The sequence below is a fragment of the Pseudochaenichthys georgianus genome, chromosome 18 (genome assembly GCF_902827115.2).
Source record: "Pseudochaenichthys georgianus chromosome 18, fPseGeo1.2, whole genome shotgun sequence".
In the NCBI taxonomy this organism is placed as follows: Eukaryota; Metazoa; Chordata; class Actinopteri; order Perciformes; family Channichthyidae; genus Pseudochaenichthys; species Pseudochaenichthys georgianus.
Window position 1 is genome coordinate 9,302,411 of NC_047520.1, and position 24,684 is coordinate 9,327,094.

At 38.0% G+C, this 24,684-nt stretch overlaps 3 protein-coding genes across 3 annotated transcripts; 1 reads left to right on the forward strand and 2 right to left on the reverse strand.

Annotated features, from left to right (window-relative positions):
* Positions 1 to 4: 4 nt before the first annotated feature.
* fis1 (fission, mitochondrial 1) lies at positions 5 to 3,137 on the reverse strand. Its single transcript, XM_034106090.2, has 5 exons — positions 3,034 to 3,137; positions 1,881 to 2,013; positions 1,137 to 1,213; positions 847 to 952; positions 5 to 747 (listed from the first exon to the last, which is right to left on the reverse strand). Exons 1-5 carry the CDS (start codon positions 3,076 to 3,078, stop codon positions 647 to 649), a joined length of 462 nt encoding a protein of 153 aa, XP_033961981.1. The 5' UTR covers positions 3,079 to 3,137; the 3' UTR covers positions 5 to 646.
* Positions 3,138 to 5,736: 2,599 nt separating this feature from the next.
* On the reverse strand, positions 5,737 to 9,878 carry LOC117463821 (cytidine deaminase). The gene is made up of 5 exons (XM_034106289.2): positions 9,673 to 9,878; positions 9,444 to 9,560; positions 6,846 to 6,957; positions 6,704 to 6,761; positions 5,737 to 5,977 (listed from the first exon to the last, which is right to left on the reverse strand). The coding sequence occupies exons 1-5, from the start codon at positions 9,677 to 9,679 to the stop codon at positions 5,864 to 5,866; spliced, it is 408 nt and encodes a 135-aa protein (XP_033962180.1). The 5' UTR covers positions 9,680 to 9,878; the 3' UTR covers positions 5,737 to 5,863.
* A 1,938-nt stretch (positions 9,879 to 11,816) lies between these two features.
* Positions 11,817 to 18,558, forward strand: tm4sf5 (transmembrane 4 L six family member 5). The gene is made up of 5 exons (XM_034106238.2): positions 11,817 to 12,195; positions 13,486 to 13,566; positions 14,218 to 14,360; positions 15,798 to 15,990; positions 18,162 to 18,558. The coding sequence occupies exons 1-5, from the start codon at positions 12,022 to 12,024 to the stop codon at positions 18,177 to 18,179; spliced, it is 609 nt and encodes a 202-aa protein (XP_033962129.1). The 5' UTR covers positions 11,817 to 12,021; the 3' UTR covers positions 18,180 to 18,558.
* The last annotated feature ends 6,126 nt before the right edge of the window (positions 18,559 to 24,684 follow it).

Sequence of the window (24,684 nt, forward strand, 5' to 3'; positions counted from 1 at the left end):
AATCTCAGTTCAAAAGCAGTTTATTAAACAAGATGGAAAAACAATTCTTCATATGCAGACCAGGTAAATGGCAAAGGGTATCCATCTTCAATGAGTGTGTTGCGTCCCTTAATTCAACGTAGCATTCAGAACAACTGAAAATCAACCCCTCTCTCCTCGCCTCCTCAGCAGCAGCTGGGCTTATCTGCTACCAGCATTATGGCACTGTCACTGCTTGGTATAACAATCTACACCTCCCACTTCACCAATAACACTTTCTTTACAATTATTGGAGTCAAATAGAGACTGTTACAAAGCCACAACTGCACTTTTAGGAAGATATTATTTACTTAATGTAAATGTGAACTTGGTGCAAACTAAATTAGAATTTACAGAAAATTGAGCTGCACCTTTACTATAATCATTCATCAATATATTTACACATATAATAAGAAAGTGCCATGCTATGGTGTGATTAGACAGACAAGTAATGGCATATGTAGGGTGAATCTCAACCCTGTTACAATATGGTTATTCACTGGCATTATTCAAACCAAACCAAAATGTTACATCCGCCAAGCTCCAGTAATAAACTTTTTTTTTTTTATGCAGGTAATGGTCAATTTGTCAGTCCAGCAAAAAGATGAAACGTCGTCCCATGTCCATGTTAGGATTTGGCACCTTTGGCCACGGCCAAACCGATGAGGCCCGCCAGACCAGCAACACCCAGACTGATCCCCCCGACGATCGCCATGCCAACCAAGCCGTCTAGATGACAACATGTGAATGTCAGCATTGTGGCTTGAGACTCAAATAACCGGGTGAAATCAATGTTGGTAATATGATAGGAATGAGATTGGTTTGTACCTTTCTTTAAAGCTTTATCGATGAGTTTCTCCAGATCCTGAGCCTGCTTGTTCCCCGGTTCGTTCTTTAGGAGAGTTCGGATGTACTTCAGAGCTTTCTCATATTCCTGGAAGAAAAGCATGAACATTTTAAATGATGTGATCAAATGGGAGGGCTGCGATAAATATTGTAAGCATGCTACAATCTTAATTTTTTTTAAATAATTTGGAATGGAAAGAAATGCTATCGATAACATAAACCTCCAAATGTAATAATGTTACCATTGTTGTGACTCTAGTATTGACACTTACTTTGAGTCTGTATTTGGCCACTGCAAGGTAGAACAGGAAGTCCCGAGAATCGTCCTTTGATGCTTTCTGAACAAGTTCTAAGACAAAAAAATTCAGATGAAATTAGGAAAACATGGACGCTAATATGTTACCACAAATCCTCATTATGCGAATAAACGGGTCATTTTCTCTGTATGATATGTTCTCAGTAATCAAATCAAATCAGGTTTTATTTATATAGCACATATTGCACATGCAAATAATAAACAACACATTACTACAATCGCAAACAGAAGACAATAAATTACAACAGCAAATATAAAAATCAAACACAGGGAAATGTCAGGAGTCGTGCTCCGCTCTGACTAGAAGGCCAGGGACAAGAGGTGAGTTTTTAGTGTTGATTTAAAAACCCCTAGGGTCTGGGCCGACCTCACGTGGAGGGGCAGGGTGTTCCAGAGCCTAGGGCCAGCTGCTGCGAAGGCTCGGTGCCCTCGGGTTTTTAGCTTGGTCTTGGGCACTATCAGCAGCAGCTGGTCAGCAGAACTTAAAGGTCTGGCTGGGGTGTAGCGATGGATGAGTTCTGCTATATAAGCCGGTAACACTCAGAAGTGAATAAACAATATATGTATATAGTATTAATAACTTGACATAATGACCAGACATTCAAAGGATCCATGTCCAATAAATTCAGTTTATTAAATTTCACATGTCAACATCAGCATTAAACATCCACTATTAGTCTACACTGTGTATTTTACGCACCTTCCAAGAGCACAATTCCCTTCTTGATGTCGTCTGTGTATTTGCTCCGGATCAGACACCAAGCATACTCAAACTTAGTTTCTCTGGAGACGGCTCCCTTCACCAGCTCACTGTTATACTTCTTCTCGAACTTCTATCATTAAACAAAGCAGAAATGAAGCGACGCCAGATTAGAATTTGTTGCATATTTAAATCAGCAGTGGAAGAAGCACTCAGATTACTAACTCAAGTAAAAGTAGCAATACTACAATGTAAACACACTCTGTTACAAGTAAAAGTCCTGCATTCAAAATTGCTCTTAAGTAAAAGTACACAAGTATTGGCACCAAAATATACTTGAAGTACCAAAAGTAAAAGCTCGATTTAAGGCACATTTAAGCACCATATATTTTTAAATGATTGAATTATATATTTTTTAATGCAATAATCCCATCATCACTTCAATGTTACACTTGGTATACATGGGGTTTATTTTAATTACTACTGGGTAGCTTTTGACTATAACAGTATATAATAATGTATTATTTGATTTAAATTGTGTATTTCTAATCTAAAAAGGCAAAGTAGGTAGTAAATACATATTTTTAAATGAATGTATTATAGTAAAAACATTACTACAAAATGTAGTAATGTAAAAGTATAAAGTAGGATAATGTGAAAAAACTCAAGTAAAGTACATCCAAGTATAGTACTTGTGTAAATGTACTTAGTTATATCACAACTGTATTTAATTTAATTTAATCATCTGTGCAGAAAGGCAGTGAACATAAACACATTGCTTAGCTAACATCACATGTCATGTATTGTGTTGTGTTTGTTTTGACAAAGGATGTTCTCATTATTTAATATTTCACAAGAAGAATAGCTGTGTGCTTTACGTTTAAAAATAAAGCACATGTCATTATCTTACCGTTACCAGAATGAGTCGTAACGTATATGAGCGGAAATAACGATGTCACTGTGACTTGTTTTAAATGTCAAACATAACTGTTAGCATTAGCTAGCTGGTGACGCGACAACGTATCTCTCGAAACGTGGATTTACAAGCAAAGTTTCAGCTTTAAACGAGTGACCATGTATTGTGAGGACATCATGAATGTCCTTTATGCTTTCATAATTATATGTAATGATGTTTAAAGAGTTTACAACTTACTAAAAGATCTTCGGGAGCCACCACATCGCTCACTACAGCCTCCATGTTTCCGGAAACAGCTTTAGACTCCTCCCACTTTACTACGTCACACGGCTGTGAGAGCTCACTTCTTCTTCTTCTTCTTTAGTGTTTATTGGCGGTTGGCAAACCAACTTTTAGGTGCATTACCGCCATCAACTGGACTGGAGTGTGGACAAGAGACTATGCAGAAAACAATAAACAAAAGAAACAAAACAAAGAACCAAAACTTTAGATTATTAAATTTATCAATTTCTCTTAGAAACGTAATAATCTCACAATATATATTGCCTGATTTTTTCCCGAACAGCCCTGATAGCGACAAGTCATGGAATTTTGCTTTCTTGAGTGTCTGGAAAAGCACATTTCTCTGAGTACTATATTTCCTGCAAAGCAGTAAAACATGCTCAACAGTTTCTGGCTGGCTACAGTGTATACACTTTCCGTTAGAGCTCACTTTCTAGAAACATCTTCTTTAAAGTAATAAAACCATAATAATCCAGAAGTGGGAGAAGTACTAATGTTGTTGTTAAGTAAAAGTAGAAGAACCAGAGAGTAGGAATACACTATTACAAATAAATGTCCTGCATTCGAAATGTTTCTAAGTAAAAGTTCAAAAGTATTAGCATCAAAATATACTTAAAGTACCAAAAGTAAAACTACTTATTATTCAGATTTGTCCATTTCAGAATAATATATATAATATGATTTGATTATAATTATCCTTGCGTTAATGATGTATTTATCAAAGCTGGTAAAGGTGCAGCTAGTTTTTATCAAATTGTAAGCTTCAGGGTAGCTTGTGAATGTTATCAGGGGTTAAATTGGGATTTGATATGTGGGGGGGGCTCCGTGTGGAGGTGCGAGAGGGGGGCGGAGGTCGAGGATCTCATTATTTGACCTTGAGGGATATAGGCCTACACTGTGGCCCTAAAGCAACTGCTCCATTATCTGTATCAAATGCACACATTGATGCCACCAAATGTCACAATAAAAATAGAAAGTACTACAAATTCTGTGTTATTATGACCGATCATAACTGAGATTTATGCAGACATACATTTAGCATGGTGTACAGGGCCGGATTTTGGCATAGGCGGTCGCCTAGGGCGCCAGATCTGGGGGGGGCGCTGCGCTGGCAGCTCTGGGAGGGAAAAAACCATTGTTGACTGTTTGCGCTCATCCTAATTTGCGGCCTTGATGTAACAACATTCATAATTAAGTAAATGTAACACCCTTTTCACCCCGGTTACACTTTTCATTTGCCCTGTACGATGGGCGCTGTAAGTGATGAAAGTGGGGGGTGTTGGCTTATCAGGCGTCCGCAGGACCGCAGCTCACAGCCAAAGTGGGCGTGGGAGCGAGCAAGAGAGATAAATGCAATTTATGTAAACAAATATTTACAAGGCACTCCTTTATAATTATTAGGATAAACAGGTTTGAAATCATTTCAATGCATACTACAGGACAGTAAACCAAAAATATCGTTTAAAACTTGGGAGTAAAAAAAATATGCATAAATGTTATCTATAGGTAAAATAAGATATAAATGAACAACACAAATAAAATAAGTTACATTTATTTGTTATTGGTTATGGTAGGTTATTGGTTATGTTCACATATTTGGTTATTAAAATGTAAACCGATCTTTTTCATATGGGTGTTTAGAGTTGTACCCCCTAGAGCTAGTCTAGTAATGTGTGCATAAAGTGCACCAGATTGAAGCCTTTTACTTTACATTTTCAAACATTTCTTCCCGGGGGGGCATACCCCCGGACCCCCCTAAAGGATGTAACGTCCACACCCCAATTAAAACATGTTCATACAATACTGAATACATTTGAAGCCTTTTTGATGTATATTACCTATGTCAATACGTTTCTGTTTTTGTAGTGTATTGGTCTTTTGTAGAGATTTTTCATTTATTTGTCAAATATTTTATTGTGTATTCCTTGGATACTTTTATCTTTTCTACTGAACGATTTTCTGCCAGCTAAAATCTCGCCTATAGGGCAGCAAATTGGTTAGAACCGGCCCTGATGGTGTATGAAACGGGCTCCGTGTTACAAGACGTGTCGGGGGTTTGGCGATACCGCTGCAGACTCTCTGCACACACGCACCCACACACACACACACACACACACACACACACACACACACACACACACACACACACACACACACACACACACACACACACACACACACACACACACACACACACCACTGCAGACTCTCTGCACGAAGAAGCCACGGTGCTGCAGCGTTCACTAAGCGGAAAAACGATATCCTGTCACAGAGATCTGCTATTTTAAAGTAAAGTCAACACATATCGACCCTAAATAAAGTCTATTTTAAGAACGAGAGATGTTTTAACATATGGCTTAAGCAAATGACAAATGAGCGAGGGTGATGACGTCAGAGCATCGTCCTATGTGCTGGGGCTGAGCCCCGGACAGCCCCGGCCCAATTTAACCCCCTAAAGTCTTATTTAAGTGCCGATTATATTTGACATTATTAATCCAGATCTGCAAAGTAACTTAAGTGAATTAAATACATGCAGTAGAGTAAAGTACACAATATACCTCTGACCTTTAGTGAAGTACAAACTGTACTGTACAGTACTTGAGTAAATCTACTTACTTACACCTCTGCATATTAATAATCATCATCATCACACACATGTTTAGGAGTTAAAATGTTTTATTTTTTCCTAAATTGCAGTGTTTCCATAACATAATTCAAGAGACATAGCTGCTAAATAAGTACGAATAAGGCACTACAAATGTAGTTCTTTGCTGCCGAGGCTTCATCAGTTCTTTGCGAGGTGGGCCGGGGAAAAGGCCAGAGGCAACAGTTCAAGGAGGCTGGTTTCTTTGTAGGATCCATCTGGTTTGGTCAAGTATACAATCCAGTCCGATCCAAACTGAAAGAGAGAAAAGAAGCAAAGTAGGGAAGGAGAAAGAAACAACATTAAAGGTCATAGCCCGGATTTATATAACACTGAGGCCCAACTCATATACTAGGCCACAGACACCCAAAATGTACCTACATTTTTTATTCATTCTGTTAACTCTCCTTAAGCTTAAAACCTGAATGCCGAACACATAATTCATGTATTTTTAATATATTTCATGCACAGAAAACGTTGTTGTTAAATGACTACATCCGACACCTTTAAACTACTTTAAGTTGTGTGATGATTGATGGAAAAACACAGTACCCCGCCTTAACTTTATTTACTGAACTTATCTGGCCTATAAGAGAAAGCTATTACTTTTTACTGTGCTGTTATTAGTATCAATGTTTAACATGCCTGTGAAATGCAGATGTGACATCCCCTTTTATCAAGTCATCTTTATCTGTAATTCAATCCTTAAAGATGATTTGGAAATATTTTGACATTTAACAAATGCCAACAAATATTTCTCCGAATTAAGTTTTCTTGTTTATAGCACACTGATATTTATTTTTTGTTTTAAGATATAGACATTTTTTCTAGAATGTATTTAAATGGGAGATATATTTTCCCAACAGATGTTTTTTAATGTATATTTTAGAGAATATTATATGTAAAATAAAATTATATTGTAAATAACTTGAAAAAGTGTAATGTATTTAATATATTTTAGAGTAGATATGTGTGTCTCACCTCCATAAGAACCTGTCGACAGGCCCCACACGGCCCAACAAAGCGGTCTTTGATATCACTGCATAGAAGAGAGGAATGTCATCATAACATGTGCTGTATTAAACTCTTAATGTATCATCAAATTCATTAAAATGTCTCTCACCATGTCACAGCGATGGCAGTGAACTTTCTGTATCCTTCCACTACGGCCCGCTGGATGGCCGTCCGCTCAGCACACACTGTCAGACCGTAGGAGGCGTTCTCCACATTACAGCCTGAGAACACACACGCACACACACACACACACACACACACACACACACACACACACACACACACACACACACACACACACACACACACACACACACACACACACACACACACACACACACACACACACACACACACACACACACACACACACACACTCAGACTCTGGACTATTTTTCTCTATGGAAATAAGTGTTTTAATCTTTAAAATGTAGCTGTTTTCTTTGGTCTTTTCTTAATTATATATACATTTATTCTTTTATGAGTTGAACAAACTATTCTTTGTTGTTTGCATGTATACATTATTCTCTCTTTCTCCTTCATTTCATAAAAATAGAAATACTCATCATGCCTTTGTGTAGTTTGGTTGAGCTGGAGCTATTTTTAACTATTTTACATTCATTTAGGTGATCTCGTGTACGGCATGACAATACATTGTAAATCCCATCAGAATTTTGCTGTAAAAAATAAAATAAGATAAGATAAAATAAGGAAAGGAGTAAGAGAACAGATGCATAGTATCGATATGTTAAAATAAGAAAACCATACATACTACTGCATAAACAATGAGGGAGAAAAACACACATTAAGTACTAAATAATGAATACACCAACATTACTTGAAACTTTAAAGAGCTTTGAGATTAATGCTGAGAAAGTTTAATTTAAAAAGAGAGTCAAAAGTATGCTTCTCAGGAAAAACACAGTTTGTGGCAACCTTATTAGTCTATTATTGTTATTGTGTTAAGTACGTTACTTTCCACCATTGTACCTCCAGTCCTCAGTTAGTTCTGATGTGTGCACTTATTTGTTATTATCTTTATATACAGTCTATGGTTATCACCTTATATACAGTCTATGGTTATCACCTTATATAAACAGTCTATGGTTATCACCTTATATACAGTCTATGGTTATCACCTTATATATACAGTCTATGGTTATCAGTTATCACCTTATATATACAGTCTATGTTTATCACCTTATATATACAGTCTATGGTTATCACCTTTATACACTCTATGGTACATCATGGCGACTGGTCATTAGGGGCATGTGGGGCACAGCCCCACCTAGTGTCAACAGAAAGTATTACAAATAATGATTAAAAAAAAAAAATAAAAAAAAAATATAAAATATATTTTAAGATCATGTTTAATCATCTGATTCGTCTGTACATTGCTGTTCTAGTCTGTGCTCTTCTAATTAGTGTCTACCGTGTGTGCCTATTGAGCTGTTTAGAGCCATGTGGGACAAAACCCGATCCTGCCCCTCCCTCTCCCTGTTAAATCAATGGTGACTGTAAAAACTACACTGCGCATGCTCAGAGTATTGTCCTATTTAATGTGTGTGGCAAAAAATAATGACCAGAGGGGCATTGTGCTGCCATCCCCACCATACGTCATCTCACATAATTCAGAGCTGATTGGCTGTAAGTACGTGTGCCGCGAAAAGTGTGGTGTGTGAAGAGGAGACGAGAGAGCTGCAGTGACGCGTCCTAAAACCCGGAAGTAAACTGCGCATGACTTCCCTCGACAAAAAAGCAATGAGATTTCTCCATAGGATTTTAGAAAATATCTCAAAATAAGATCTGTGGGAAACAAACCTGTTAGATAAATGCACGTTTTGTTCAGCCGGATAATATCCACATGTCTACCCTACTTTTATAATTTTCGAATCATAAATCTATTGATTAGATTAGATTTATGATAGACTTTTGAAACTACAAGAAGATAAGGAGGACTTTTACAAAAAAGTAATAGAGATTTTTGTCCAGAAGGATAGGCAAATGGACTTCATCTTCATGTCAAGGTAAGACTGCAATTTGATTGAAAATGGGATCTTACTAAGAGAGAACAATTCAATATTTAAATGATACAATTACATTTGTTGGGTATCCTTTTGTTGAACTGTCTGTTTAAAATTAATTGAAGCATCAGACAAAAAAAGCTTTTGAAAATAATATTATATTTTGATTTAGGTCAAAATATAATATTTGTAAACCTGAAGAGTCAGTGCCATGTGCCTCACCAGCCATGAACCTCACTGCAGAAGCTTATATATAGACATCTAAGTTTTTTGTGCCCCACCACTTTTGTACATATAAAAACGCCACTAGGCACATGTGTCAAACTCAAGGCCCGGGGGCCAAATCAGGCCCTTGGTGGATTTAATTTCGGCCCGCAGGATAATTTCTAATTACTATTAGATCTGGCCCGCCGGTATATTGTATGTAATAATAAGAAATGACTCCGGAAAAGCTGCAGATAGAGCCATAAGAAATTAATGCAACTGATTATTTAATGTTTAATATTGTTTTTGTAGGCAATAATTTAAGCTTTGTTAGTTCCAGGTTTAATATGTGCAATAAGTTCATTTCAATACGTTTTGCAATAAACATTGAACCAGTCCGGCCCTCGACTAGTACCGAATTTTTTATTTTGGCCCACTGTGTATTTGAGTTTGACACCCCTGCCTATGGTTATTACCTGTGATTATAGCGCCATCTGCTGTCAAAATTGCGGCAGCGACAGGGAAGCGGCTGTACGGACAGTAAGCCATGTCCCGGGCCTGCAGGCACTTTGAAATGAGCTCTTTCACTTTATCTGCGCACAGAATAAGCCCAACATGATTAAAAAACACAAGGTTAGCTAGCATTTATCATTTAGCTGAATCAAAAGTCAAGTGTTACTGAGAAGGTTTGATAAATAAACTTGCCTGACATTGCAGAAGAAGACTTTTTTGCAGTTTGTAGGAGGTCAGAATTGGACTGTGTCACCTTTCACAGCTGAAAAAAGTGTTGTTAATGTTTTATGAATTCATTAAATTCACTGTAACACGGTTGCCGAAAGAAGCGAGAAGAGCAGAGTTCATGAGAGCTGCACGCACACTGTTATTATTGCCTGGCTGAACGAAACGTCATCAATCAGGTTGGAACCCAAGTTTTGTCAAGTTATCGCGAGAAAAAAGGGGGTCGTTGAACTCACGGGAACAACAAACCACTCCAAAGCCCACATTACTGGACTTCAAGCTAAATCAAATAACCTTTATTTAAACTGGCTGCTTATTTATTTTTGCCCCATCCAACACCTGTAACAACAATGGTGTCACAAAAAACTGAGCAATATATACTGTATACTAGTATTTATTTACTACTGTCATTCTGCAGCTACTCCATTACTTTCTACTTGTTTCACTTATTTAAAAACATTTTTTATAATGCTGCTACTTACCTTTTTTATTCTTGCAAGGTGTATTTATTTGTATTCTAATGTTTTAATATATATATCACTTTACTAAATAATGTTCACTACTTAATACTGTTTTGATACTTTGTCTCTATCAGTACTACATGAATTATGATTCTGAAAATAACACTCACATCCTTTACTTAAGTATAAAAACAATTTGTCCCATTTCAGAATAATATGAATTCTAAGTGTACTTTAAGTATCAAAATACTCATTATGCAGAATGGATGTTTTCACAGTAGGCTATTGTATTATTATGCTATATTATCCTCTTTTTATACATGTGAGAGCATTAAAGTATTGTAGTTTTTTCGATAGATGTGGACCATATTTAGATTCTTGAAATGTACTGTTAGTAGCCTACTACATTACTGCGTTGTACCATAGTATATAATGTGTTTCTATATGTACAACTATCAGTGTTTAAGAAATGTAGCGGAGTAGAAGTATACAGTAAATAGAAATACTCAAGTATGACACACAGACTTTGTGGTGCTCCTGCGGCTAAGCTACTAAAGCTTAATGGGTCACAAACACAAACATAGGTCACTCATGGATACATCAGCATGAATATGGCACTTATCGTTAATGTGTGGTCTATATAGATGGGGCTAATGTGCAAATGCTTTTAATATTTCAACATCCTCCACCTGATGAAGCAATACTTTCAGAATAGCCACTATCTTATCTAATTGATGTCTTGTTTGTCCGATTGATTAGATGAGCAGATACCAACCAACCACCACTGTCATAAATACAGGAACAACGAAGTGTTTCAATCTATGGTCAGAAGTGAACAGGACGTCCGTGTTAGGATGTCATGTGACTCATGGCATGACGGTAAAAATAGTCCTCTATTGCGGCTTTGTACTTACTGAATTTACTGATTACCTGCAATAAAGATATTTCAGATTACAAGTTAATATGTGAGGAAGAAAAAGTTAAGAAGCCAAATGCGACAACTCTATTCTCTTGATAAGAAAAATAAAAAGCCTCATTGTATTTTATATAAGCAGTTCTTTGCTTGATTAATATCTGACATGTTTCTTTGTGGACATTACATTCTAGTTAGGTTGCAGGTTCGTTTTTCTTACTTCAAGCTAAGTTGTGTTGACCTTTCCTAAGACCCAATGTTATTTATTACACCCCCTGTGTTTGGCTGCTGTGTCCCTATCATAAAAAACAAAAAAACAAAACAATCTATGACTAAAATTGTTAATAACGACGTCCAACACATACTATTAATTCCTTTGAGAGCTGAAATTCCCCAAAGGTCATCACCTTAATTACATTAATTTAGCAGCGGATGGTTTCTGTGTTTCCATAAATCCACTTCATACACTTTTCTAGCACCTACCGTACCAGCTAGTTAGATGTCGTATCTTTGGTTATAAAAGGCTTTTATTAAGGCCGATCCCTCTCTTGTGTTTGCTATAGGCTATAAATAGAACATCATCATTAGCAGGTCTCAAAGGGCATCCAAACTTCACGATCGAGCCCCCTGAACACACAGAAACCCCCTTTTATTTTATGTGTGTTCAGGTATAATATTTGTCCTGCAATTTCACTTTGAGTACATTTTTCTTTTTTTCATCTCAAAATATATTCAGGTCTGAAATCAGATTGCAGGGAGCCACACCAATACTTGGCCTTTGTTCCCTCTCTCCTTCCTGTTAAAGCTGTCACTGGCTGTGTTTGACTTTCAGTGTGTCAGAGCAGCGGCGAGGTCCTCATCCGCCTCGAACACTTCTCTCTGACTTTGAGAGGAACAGACACTTTCAGCAGCAAAGAAAGACTCAAAGAAAAAGGTAGAAGCATGTGTTGTACGGGGAAATGTGCCCGCCTGGTGGGCCTCATCCTGCTGCCCTCAGCGTTCATCTGCATGATCGCCAACCTGCTGCTGTTCTTCCCCGATGGGAAGAGTCTGGACAACAATCAAATCTCCCTGCAGGTCTGGCTCATGGGGGGGCTCATCGGAGGAGGCCTCTTTGTGAGTAAACCACTGTGTATTTTTACGAAGGGTGATTTGATGTTTTACTGTGTGTTTTTATTGGGCTTTTCAGTCATTAACTCTGCTCTGTGTAAACCTATAAAATCCATGTTAACCTTTAAAATCTCATTTATTGAGTTTCCTTACTTCTGAGGGAGATAACAGTTCCTTTAAAAGTTCGTTTTTTAATTGTATTTAGTCAGTTAATTGTATTTTATTTATTTTGTTTTGGATTAGTTTACAATCTTTTAGGTCAGATTAGTAATTTGTTTTACTCTGTGTGGAGTATATTTAATTGATACAGCAGATCCCGCCTTAAATCTGACTAAAGGAAGCTTTAAATGTACCGAACATAAGCAAGATTCTGCCTTAAGCATCCTTGAAACCGATAAAGAACAAAGCACAATAACTCGGGTACAATTTTGAGGTATTCACACGTAAGTATTTTCAATTGGTCCCACTTTATACTTCCAATTCTTCACATTTAAGAGGGAAATACCTACTTTTGACTACACTATATTTGTCAAATATAGTAACTTGAGACACAAAACAGACGAGGCATTCTTACAGACGAGAATACTGAACATATAGAAATGAGCTCAACCATGACCATGTACAAAACTCTACACTTTAAAATAACATATAAGTATATTTTACTGTGGTGTACTTGTTATATTATAAGGAAAATTACAATGAATAAAATGGTCTTATCTCCTCTACTTCCTCATTACAGATACACACACGCACACACACACACACACACACACACACACACACACACACACACACACACACACACACACACACACACACACACACACACACACACACACACACACACACACACACACACACACACACACACACACACACACACAACATATCTGATAATGCAAGTTTCCACCTGCATTATCTTGACGTTTTAAAGGTTGACCAGGCCAATAATTATCCATCAATATTATATCTCACAAATGGATTAGAGAGACCTTTGAGTCCTGTGGGAAAGGGCACGACTTGATGATTTTACAGTTAGGAATATGGACCAGGAAGTTGGATGTCTTTCCTTTAAAAGAAAGTCCACTGAGGATTCACAAATATTTGCTTTGAGAGATAAGAGAGCATGGACAGAGACACACACTTGTAAAAATGCAAATGTGTGCAGGCCTATGTGTGCAGGACACAAATACACACAGCATAAAAACATATTAAAGGCTTTTGAAATTATAATTAACATAGGACATCTCTTTCATATTGTTTATTGATAAATGTGTTTTTATTTGAACTTTTCAGATGCTGTGTCCGAGCTGCTCAGCTATCAGGGCCGGGGGCAAGGGTTGCTGCGGAAATGGTTGCTGTGGTAACCGTTGCCGGGTAAGTACAGTCATTTGAAATGTACATTTACATGTCATTGCGGGGACTTCACTGATAATGAAATGACTATGGATCAGTGTATTATATATATGGACACTAAAATCATAAAAATGTCAGTCAAAGGGACGAGAGAGATTCAACATTACCCCAAATAAACTGCGTTAATGAAAGGACTACAAAGAGACACAAAGCAGACGCAAATTGACACGTCGTAATGTCTAGAAAAAGACTCGAAATGAACACAGTCATACATCAACTACACGTGTTAATGGTGGGGCCTTATCTCATAATCGGCCAATGATTGTTATTGTTATTTGGAGTCCTTATGTTTGTTAAATATATTTTACAGAAGTAGGGTTATGAACTGTTCTCACTTCTCTTCAATTAATGGGAACTAAACCACTAATTTGTAAGTAGTGGAGACAGTTCCAGTGAAAAAATGCTGTGTCGTCTGCCTTTCATTTGCGTATTGTATTATGTACCTATGTGCTATTTCATTTCATTGGTGTTTGAACATTTGTTTTTGTTGAGTGTGATCCCAATCTTGTTACAAAATCCTAACTCCAGTAGGTTTTCCCCTTTTCCATTTTCATGGCCAGTCATTGAGAAATGTCTCATAGCCTAAACAATATGTTCCTATTTCTCTTCCAGATGCTGAACTCTGTGTTCTCCTCTGCGTTCGGCCTGGTTGGAGCGATCTACTGCACCAGTGTGTCCTCTGCAGGTCTGGCTATTGGACCCAAGTGTCAGGTGGCCAGCGGCCTTTGGGAATACCCCTTCGAAGACCTCGGCACGTGAGTGACTCCCCCACCACCACTCATACAAATGTACTGTTCTGGGCTTGTAGGTGATGCTGTTGAATCTTTTTTAATTGTATCAGTTATATTTTACTCTCAAGAGTTTCATTTCTTGAAATGCAATATGCTTAATATCCAGTAGATAGCAGCACTTTCTTTTATGTGTTTTTGCAGCCACATTTAAAGATCGTCTGTAGTAATGAGGCTGGGCATTCAGAATACACAACCCTTTTTTGCTGGTCATTTCATAGTCTTTTTGTCAAAATAATGTCAAATCTCACTAAGGCATGCCGGGAAATACTTTTTATGTTGATTCTAGGTCTGCAGATTAGGATTATTTCCTTTTTAGTTGAGCAACTCTCAATAGAGACATAGATTTGATGGCATTGAATCTCATTGCTAGACCCAATACCATGGGAATAAAACATAGCAGAGCAAAAGCAAAGTCGCTTCAAGGATAGCAAGATGTTACGAGCTTCGGCAGGTAAAACTCATGACGCTCATCAGGTGATAGGGAAAGTAGTTCATCAATAAAAAACGAGCAAGCTGTTAATATGTAGGCTGAGGTTACAGTGAGGGGAACAAAGTGTGCATGCTGCAACCTTAGATTGCCCTTCCTCTAGCAAACCTCAATTTCCTCTTTTTACTTGACTGTATAGGTTCTGCGATGTTGAAGTCATGATACCTGTATTTTATTCATTAAATTAATATTATTATATTTACAAAATTATTCAAAATGATTGGTTAGTTGGCAGCCCTATGCTTGTACACATTAAGAAATAATCAATTTGTTTTATATCTAATTGTATATGTTTGTAGATCTTACTAGAATACAACAATATACTTTAATATAACATCAATATATTAATGAGCTTTAAAGGAGCTGGTAGTCAGATTTTGACTGAGCTAAGATTTCTATATGTTTGCTCTATGAAACCTGATGTACTTATATGATTCTGTTTTCTTCAAGTTTGTATTTTGTTGGTCGAACGCACTTATTGTAAGTCGCTTTGGATAAAAGCATCAGCTAAATGTAATGTAATGTAATAAACTAAGCGACTGCTGACAGTCAATGAGCTTACCTGACTGTCAGCTATTAATGTCATGGTCAATGAGTTATATCAATCATTTCAGCAAGAAAGTGATTATATTTCCCAAAATGTAAAACCATAGCACACTTATCATTGAGTAACAGGTGAATTTCACTTTTCTCTAGCAAATAATCATATTTTTACTCGAACTCTTTCTATACTTTCTATTTTCCATGTGCTTTATTTTCTCCACTTCTCGCTTGTTCCAATTACCTGCTTCCTGACACATTTGTCCTCAATTCAGTCTTCATACTTTTCCTTTCTGCCCTCCAAACTGCTGTGCACATATTTTCAGTGTGTGTCTTGGACGGTGCTTACGGTCGGCTGCTCTTCTCCCTCACAGTGGTAACACCAGCTACCTTGTAAACCAGACGATGTGGAGCATCTGCGAATTGCCTAAAAACGCAGTGATGTGGCACGTGGTTCTGTTCTCCATACTGTTGGCCATGGGGGTGGTGCAGCTGGTGCTCTGCGGCATCCAGGTGGTCAACGGCTGCATCGGATGCATCTGCGGCGACTGTCGCAAAAGCAAAGATGTAAGTGAACAAATCCTGAAACTCCAAACCTAAAACAAGATCAACTGAGTTAGGAGAGGAGGGGAGTGTGCATGCAAATCTTTCAACATACACAATGAGGTAATGAAAGCTAGAGAGGGGAAGCCATAAAATATGAAACCATTTTATCAAACTAGACCAAGCCAGAGGAAAGCATCCTGTTGTGTAGTTTGGTCGTTGAAAATCAGACGGCACCTCTTAGTAGCTTGTTGAATGATTTATAGCCGCTTAACACAGTTTTGCTTAAGTGCTTTATTAACACCCATTGTGTATTTTTTACACTTTTGAATGGAATAAACATAGATAACAAAGATAAAATGTTAGATGGTGAGACATATAGGTTCTTTGGAGGGAGACATGCTGTTTACTGTATGTGTGCTAAGTTAAGCTAACTCGCTACTGTCTGTATCTTAAAGCTTATCATCCATAATATGTGGATGATAACAACTCTTATCATCCAAACATACAAGTTGTTACACTCTTAGTGATGGTGAGAGCGAAAAAGCCTTTAGTCGGTAAATGTTCAACAGTTCTATAAAAATATTGCATCTTTAAAGATTTGATTTAATAAAGCAAGCATCATGTTCCCAGAGTCCATTGCTCTAAGCCAGTGGTTCCCAACCTTTTTTCCCAAGAGCCCCCCCAAATGACTCCTGTTGGAAGTTGCGCCCCCCCTCCCCCACACATAAGGGGGGGGGGGGGGGCAACAGCGGTAATTGAAGTTTAAAAGTCTCAAAAATGCTTCAACTACTGTCACAAACTAGATGAATGTGAAGTATTTTGTTATAGGAGGATGAAAGCGTAATTAAGGAGCACTATTGGAGTGACTTTGATGGCTATTGGACTCGGGATTAATTCATTTGGATTCCCGCTTATCCAGAAAAGCCCGGTTTGGACACTTTACGGGCAGAAGAAACATTTCTATTAAAGAAAGAATGATACATTTCTGTCTTTTTATGCCTTTAATAGCTACTAACTTGAATTGTTATTCAAATTAATTAATCAATTACTTTTTATATTTTATTGTAATGTAGAGACAAGGCTTTTAGTGACAATCATGTATTGCTTTACAATTATATGCGCGCCCCCCAGGTTGGGAACCACTGCTCTAAGCCGTGTCAAACTCAATTTCATCACGGGCCACATTCGCATTATGGTTGCACTCAAAGGGCTGGTTGTAACTTTAAGAATATATAAAATACATATATAAATATTTAAGAATGTATTATATTACATGATTGCCTCTGCATTGGATTATTATCGGATAGGGTAATACCTTCATAATTAACTACGTCTGAAAGCAGAAGTCTACGGCTAATAATTGCAAGTCTCTTCAGTGAGAATTTCATAAAATGATTTAAAAATTAAAAGCTAAATAAAAAAAGGTGACATTTAAAAAAAAAAAGTAAATTCTGAGAAAAAGTCTAATTTGAGATGCATCGTGCTCCATGTATGGGCAACATGCTTCTGTAAATCGCCCTGTAACCATATAACACACATATTATATTCTTTGCAAGCTCTTGTGGGGCCACAGAAAATGAAGTCGCGGGCCGGATTTGGCCCCCGGGCCTTGAGTTTGACACCCCTGCTCTAAGCTAACTCTTGGCTAGTGTAGCTTAAATCATGCTAAAATAAACTTTTATTTTTAATAACTTTTTTCAGTCCAATCAGTGACTGTAAACACTCAACAAAATCCAACACAGATGCCATGAAGATTCTTAAGTTGAAAGGTTTTACTAAAAATTAACTCGACTCAATATGGGGACTGGTTTGAACTGGTAAAAGGAGCAACAAGTTAACTGGTAGCTGGAAAGAACAAAGTCAAAGATAAGTTACATTTTGTACATGACATGCACTTTTGAAGCGAAATATATACACAGGTTGAAGATTAAGCTCAGATTTAGCACATGAATGAACAAATATTAAGGGCTGCTTACAAATGTTTTTGCTGACTTGTTATGGATTCAGTCAACATGCACACTCATAAGAGACACACATACATTTAAAGACATAATAGCTGATGTGTGCATTGTATCAACACATAGCTACACATTAACATGATGCTCACCTTTATTACCAGCTCTGTCAGTCATCTAAGAGCATGCTTCCTCTCCCAAATATGAACTTAACATGTGACTTCTGTCCTGTTTCAGGATGAGAGTGGATTGTGAAAGTGAAGATCCCCAAGTTGTGAACCAACCGGCTCAAGAACCAGGAGCCATTTCATATTCCGTTATAACTCTCTTTAAAAACATTTTTCTGATATCCAATTTCTCACACCAAGTCTGTCTAAAACACATCTCTGAATCCTTACTCCATTGTTTTGTGAATCTTTTTCTAGCTGATGGTATGTGTGTATTGCCTGACTTATATCGATTATAAGAGTAAGGCTCCACATGGAACATGTACTAATCAAAGCATATTGTTTGTTTTATGTGCTACTATGTGTTGAGGTGAATATGACAACACAACAATAGCTGATGAATTCTCTAAGGGGAAGTTATATCAGTTCTCTGTGATTATCAACATTAAAACAAATTATTTTCCTGACCAGTTTCTTTGTAGCTGCTGTTTTTCTCCAGAAACACATTGATATTTACCGGAATACTCACCATCTGTGTCCCTCTGTAACTCTGATTATCCAGTTGGAAGAACTTCCGCAGAATCACTGTTAGGATCTCTGTCAATTAGTGACCTCATGCTGTGCCCATGCAGCCAGACAGCCAGATCTAACAGGATTATTGTGTGCGTAGAGACAAGGTCAAAGGTCAGAAATGCCCCCTGTGGATATTCTGAACACTGCAGCTGACTAAACAGTACACAGGTGCGGGCTAAGCTCATAATCTTTTGCTGCCAAGGAGCCGTTTCGTGGTAATTGTTACCTAACTTTTCTGTTAAAAGCCTGTTACAGAGCTGCTCTCAGGTATATATAGATACCAGACACAACAAAGCTAACGCCATGCTTACATGCACTACAGGTCAAAGAAATGATGAGATGAGGCATTAGTGTGCTTCAAGGTGAAAAACAATCATGCCTTTCAGCTTTGTTTTCTAAACCATACAACTCCCTGCAGAGTTCAGGTTCCTGTGTGAATGCAATAACAGGACAAGGAGTGGAAACTATATGGCAGTGGAAAAAGAAAAGGCCATTGCCCAACAGCGTGACCACCTTAGCTAACTGAGTGGCCGGTGTTTATGCAGCTCGCTTATATAATGCACAGTACAAAGCAAGGAAGGAGCATAAGTAAGTCGAATTTAGTATAAAAGAATGGTGGGACAAAGGGAGGAAAACGGGAAGGGGCCCGTTCTCAGCCACTTCTCATGCAAATTGTAGCCAGTCTGAAAGAATACAGAGTTCGGGTTTAATGGTGCTTTGGACAAAAACTGAAACATGCACATGAAAGACAGAGAGAGGTTCCTCAAGAGGAGGTGACAATGTTTCAAGAACACAGCCACCCAAGCCCTACATTCTTATATATCTGCCTTGTGCACTCTTTTAGACCCTGTAGTGAGGCCATCATTTAGAAATGTACCCTTCTCCCAAAATTGAGCCCCTCCTCTCAGCTTTTCATGCTTGACCGACAGAACAAAGAGGAGGCAGAAGGGAAAAACAAAATGACGTGAAGCAGAACCGACCAGAATGGGCCGGACTGCTGACAATCTTGGACAGAGAAGGACAATAGTACAAATAAGTCTGTGCAAGTTGATGAAGGCTTTTAATTGGACCAACATTTCTACAACGGTTCTACTGTTTCACTTTTCTGGACTGTTGTTAAGTTCATGTCAACACACACTCACAACCGCAGGCTCATTTTAAAGGTAACAGTCATGCTGGCGGCACAAATATCATCTCAGACACACGTACATGATAACTCAGCAGTGTCCACCACCCAATAATTATGTTAACCACAGTGTGAATGACGAAAGCAGAGCCACGAAGTAGACAGTCAGGCACAGTCAGCAGGTCTGCAATCTTATTTGCAACGCTGTGTGAAGGGAATCAATTAGGTTTTGCCCTCAGTTCTCATTATTTAAATGTACGTTTACATCTCTTGTTGCTGCCTTTTAATGTGCTCTGATATTCAGTGAAAATAAAAGGACATTTTAAAGTAGGATCACACATAAAATACCAAAACAGTATACAGGTGGTGCTTTTTTTGGTCTGAGAGTTGAACTGATTATAATTTATGCTATGGTAACTGTAATTGTTTTAAAATGCTGACAGTAGGCTTACCTGTCTGTGTTACTGGCTCTATATTATCATAATACCCTGAAACATGGTATTTTAAACTTGGACCACACATTAGGCCAACCAGAAAGACATGGCATCATCGCTTAATGGCAGCATTCACACAAAATGAGCACGAACTGAGAATAAACACTGTATCAAATCGGTAAGCTGTGAGAAAGCTCAGAGGTTCAAGTTTAGTAAATTAAATCTATCCTCATGCACACAGAGAGCATCCTCAAATCTGCCCTACAAAGGCAAGGAGCAATAACAACATATTTGGTAAAAATTGAGTTGAGCCCTTGCCTCAGAGAGAAAGCCAACTAGCCAGATAAAACAGGAAAGATATTATGTTAGCTAGCTTGTACAGCTTGCATTAGCTGAAGCTACAATTAAATTAACTTGATTGATTTCTTCCTAGCTGATATATGAAGATACAATATATCAATTACAATGAGTTACATATTGTAATTCAGTAATTTCTTCCTTATAACGTAATGAGTCAGCAGCTAAATCCAGTCAGTAAATAAAAACCTGCTTTAGCTACTCCTGCTAATGGTAGCTAGCTTAGCGTTAGCAGACATCCGTAGCTTCCAGCTCATCTTTAGACTCTTTAATATTCAGGTGATTTTGTGTGGTTAAGCTTCTTTTACTATATACTTGAATATATAATGTTATGAATGTACAGTATAAATACAATTATCATTTTCATTAATAGATATTCAAAAATAGATAGACAAACAGACACCAAAACAAAATCCTGTTGCTAGGCCTATGTGAGGTAGGCTTTGTATCCCCCCCCCTAAAAAAGTAGTTGCATAAACACACTAGGCCTAGTTAAAATCAAAGAAAAAGATGATGCATTTCTCCCTGCATTCACTGATAAATATACAAAAACAAGCCCTCATTTATGCAATATTTTGAGGGGAAAAGTCAGTCAGTTGTTTTGAGTAAAATTAAGTTATACATGATGCAGTCTGCAAGCCAGCCAGCAAATTGTACACCCTTTTTTCTTAATTGTAATGCTTATTTGCAAAGATAGTCTGCTCTTTTCCCCTTAAGATTGTCTATTTACTTCACCCAGTAGTGTGAGCTGATTAGCATGCTATGAAGGATACAACCTTCTCCCCCCTTGCACTTCAGGATTAATTTAATCACAACAATAAATTATGTCATGTAAAAACAGGTTGTGGTAGCGAAGCAGTGACATAATGTACAGAGGAAGGAACAGGTTGTAATAAAGGAGGCGGACAGACTCTGGATACAGCCATCAGCAATAACAGCCCCTCAGATCCGGCTCCACAGAATCATGCCAACATCAACAGAAAAACAACAAACTCCGAGTGTGGGAATGTCTGGAAGTCTGGGGGAGGGGAGGACCAGGGAGTTGGGGTGGGGAGTAAACACTCACTCAGAGAACTAGACTGGCTTGAACCTGCACAAACCTGATTTTAGTTTGTTTATGCAGTATTTCAATTAAAAAATATGTTGGATATCAAGCCCAAAAAGTAACTTGGTGGCTGCAGAGACTTTATGCATCTTAACATGTCTTGTATATATTTTTTAAGAAGATGTAAAGAGGATAAAAACACTTTAAAAAGAAATCACTGCAGAGTCCGAGGTTATTCATATATTTTCACTTTAATATTTGATCATCTACTTTGAGCTTTAACTATTTTATTAAAAGTCCAGTGTAAAAAAGTGTGTATTGTTACCATACATATTATTATTATTATTATGATGAATATGTATGTATTATAACATATATATATATATATATATATATATATAGTGTGTAGATCTTATTTTAATAACAGTTACATATTGCAACCTATTTTAAGGTTGTGGCACTGTTGATAACATTCATTTTGTGAGGTGATACATTTTTTATTTTGGCAAAGCATTAACTCCAAAACAACTTTCACAAATAGACACAAACCGTTGTTGTTGTTGTTGTTGTTGTTGTTGTTGTTGCAGTCATGTGCTCGGTTCAAATAACTGTAAAAATAATACTATTCTTAGGTTATGGATGGATGGTCTACTCTTGACCCGGTCATGTTTCTGGTTATTTTCTGTTTCCGTCCGTCCTGCACGTTCACAAACTATTCCTGTCTCTCGGCCAGTGGTGCAGTGTCACTGAGGGATGAAATGACCGGAGGGGTATGAATTCACGGGAGACGATGTCAGTATTATGACAATGTCTCTTTCCACTCACCATGGTTTGTCCCCTGGCTGATAGCACGATGGCACTTGAGGCAAATGGGACAGTGGGAATGATTTAGCTCCTGATATCCGAGCCGAGACTCACAGGAAGCATACGGTGTTGCTTCATGATCTACTTGGACCACCGGCAGAGTGGCAGGGGCACTTGTCACCTTACAAGGAGAGGAACAGGGGTCTAAATGCACAGAGGTGACACTGCAGAGAGACCACTTGACTTGAAGTAACCTCAAAGAATCTGTTGCACAAAAGCGAGTGGGTTGTCGCTTAATCTGCTTTCGTAATTCCCAATTTACATTTGAGGAAATCAGGGAATGATACATTTTTCATTGGGGTAATAGTTGCAATATTCATTCTAAAAAAGGGGGTAAACATGCCTAATTGTATGTGAATAGTCATCAAAGAAAAGTGGAAAATAAGGTGACAATATATCTTTATCTTGTTTTGTATGCCATGAGATGTATGTTTCATTTCAATTTGAAATGCTTTAGTCTGCTGATCTGCTGCCAAGCACGCAGAGTCCATTTAAAATTAGAAACAATGTCCCTCCAAACTATGTCTGTCCTTCACCTATCTGCAGGTGTAAATCTGCTCATCCGAGGGAGCACATGCTTGTCTGTCATCCTGCGGGTAAGACTGGACATTCCCACAGGCGGCAGAGATTTAGAAGCTACCGTGGAATAGCAGGAGATTTACCCTGTCATCAACAATGAAGATTGTTTCAGTGCTGTTTATCGCTTTCCACTTACAGGGCGCAAAATGGTCTTATAGGTAGTTATAAGCCAATAATTGTCCTATAATCATAATTAGTTTTACTTATATTGCTATCCTTGGACTGTGCAATAGGACACAATCTGTGCAAGCTTTCAACCTGCACTGATTACAAGTTGTTGTTATTTAAAGAGGCCCCATGCTTTTTGGGTTTATTCCCGTTGTGTGTTATATAGGTTTTTGTGCATGTAAATGGTCTGTCGAGGCTACAATCCCAAAGTTCCCCAGACGGCACTGACATCACTATGTAACACTTGTGCTTTTATTGGCTAGCGCTCCAACACATTGTACGTGATAAGCTAAGGGGCGGGACATCTCTAAGGGGTTGACCAATCGCAACAGAGCCGGCCAGATGACCAATCAGAGCAGACTGGGCTCTGGTTTCAGACAGAGGGTGAAAAGAGGTGCTGCAGCACAGGCAGTATGAGAAAAATAAAGAGCTTTTTGAACATTAAAGCATGGAGACATGTCAAGGAAAAGAAAAAGGAACCCAAAAAAACGAGCATATTATGTACTCTTAAAGCAGAACTTCTCATGAGAATTCTTAGTAAAATGATTGTTGTACTTGAGGGTAAGTCCCTTCATGCAGCTCACAGTAGAATCAGCTTAAGAAATATAAGACCACTGTTGACTAGGCTGTTTCCTGGGTGATTTAACCAGCAGGCGCAGGCTCACTCTGAGCCTCATCTGGGTACATTTCCACTGAGACAAATACCCCTTCAACCAGAGAGCTGACCTGAATACACCCTAAACCCACACAAGAGAGCCAGTAAACAGCTATAAACCATGTGCTGGGCCAAGAAGAGCTAACATCTATCTCTGTAGCTGACTTTATGAAAGTATGTTCTGATATTGTTAGATTTGAATTGCCTCCTGACAAAATGACACATTGTTGGTCTACAGCCCACAAACATGAGCTGTCTTGCTGCACATAACTGCCGGGCTTTGGGTGCCAGCTTTAAGCAGAGGTTGATGTTTATGTTGATGAAATTTAGGGGCATTTTGAGGTAAACCTTGTGTTTGTATGTACTTTACATTTCAAATGATCTCAGCCAGCAGGGTGCAAACAGCTGTCACTCATCCAGGCTGGATAGGAGCCAAGGAAGCGATAGCCACACCTTTAATTCCTTTTAAGCGTGAGTTTGGCAGGTTTCCATTAAATTAGACATGAGAGAAGAAACAAGTGATTACATGTTAGATTCAGATCTTACGTTTGAAAGAATAACAATTGATTACATGTACTGTATGGACATTTGCCTTTAACTGTTGCTTGTTAATTATTATTTGTATCCATGACTAAAACCCTCTCATTTGAACAGGCTATGATGTCCTCTCCCTTTCCTTCAATAATCGAACACTGCTGTCTCGTATTTATTTTTTGAAATATTCACCAAAACTGAAGTACATAATATACTGACATGTAGCGTTTGAGTTGGGCTGATAATAAAACACTTCAT

Bases quoted from the DNA above. Each gene is read 5' to 3' on its own strand.
- fis1 (XM_034106090.2), bottom strand. From the start codon at position 3,078: ATGGAGGCTGTAGTGAGCGATGTGGTGGCTCCCGAAGATCTTTTA. The intron at 1,214-1,880 runs GTGCGTAAAATA...TTTTTGTCTTAG, and splicing joins GGGAATTGTGCTCTTGGAAG to AACTTGTTCAGAAAGCATCA. The intron at 953-1,136 runs GTAAGTGTCAAT...CTTTTCTTCCAG, and splicing joins TGGCCAAATACAGACTCAAA to GAATATGAGAAAGCTCTGAA.
- LOC117463821 (XM_034106289.2), bottom strand. The intron at 6,958-9,443 runs GTAATAACCATA...GTGTGTTCTCAG, and splicing joins AGATGGCGCTATAATCACAG to GCTGTAATGTGGAGAACGCC. The intron at 5,978-6,703 runs GTGAGACACACA...TCTCTCTTTCAG, and splicing joins GTCGACAGGTTCTTATGGAG to TTTGGATCGGACTGGATTGT.
- tm4sf5 (XM_034106238.2), top strand. From the start codon at position 12,022: ATGTGTTGTACGGGGAAATGTGCCCGCCTGGTGGGCCTCATCCTGCTG. The intron at 12,196-13,485 runs GTGAGTAAACCA...TGAACTTTTCAG, and splicing joins TCATCGGAGGAGGCCTCTTT to ATGCTGTGTCCGAGCTGCTC. The intron at 13,567-14,217 runs GTAAGTACAGTC...TTTCTCTTCCAG, and splicing joins GCTGTGGTAACCGTTGCCGG to ATGCTGAACTCTGTGTTCTC.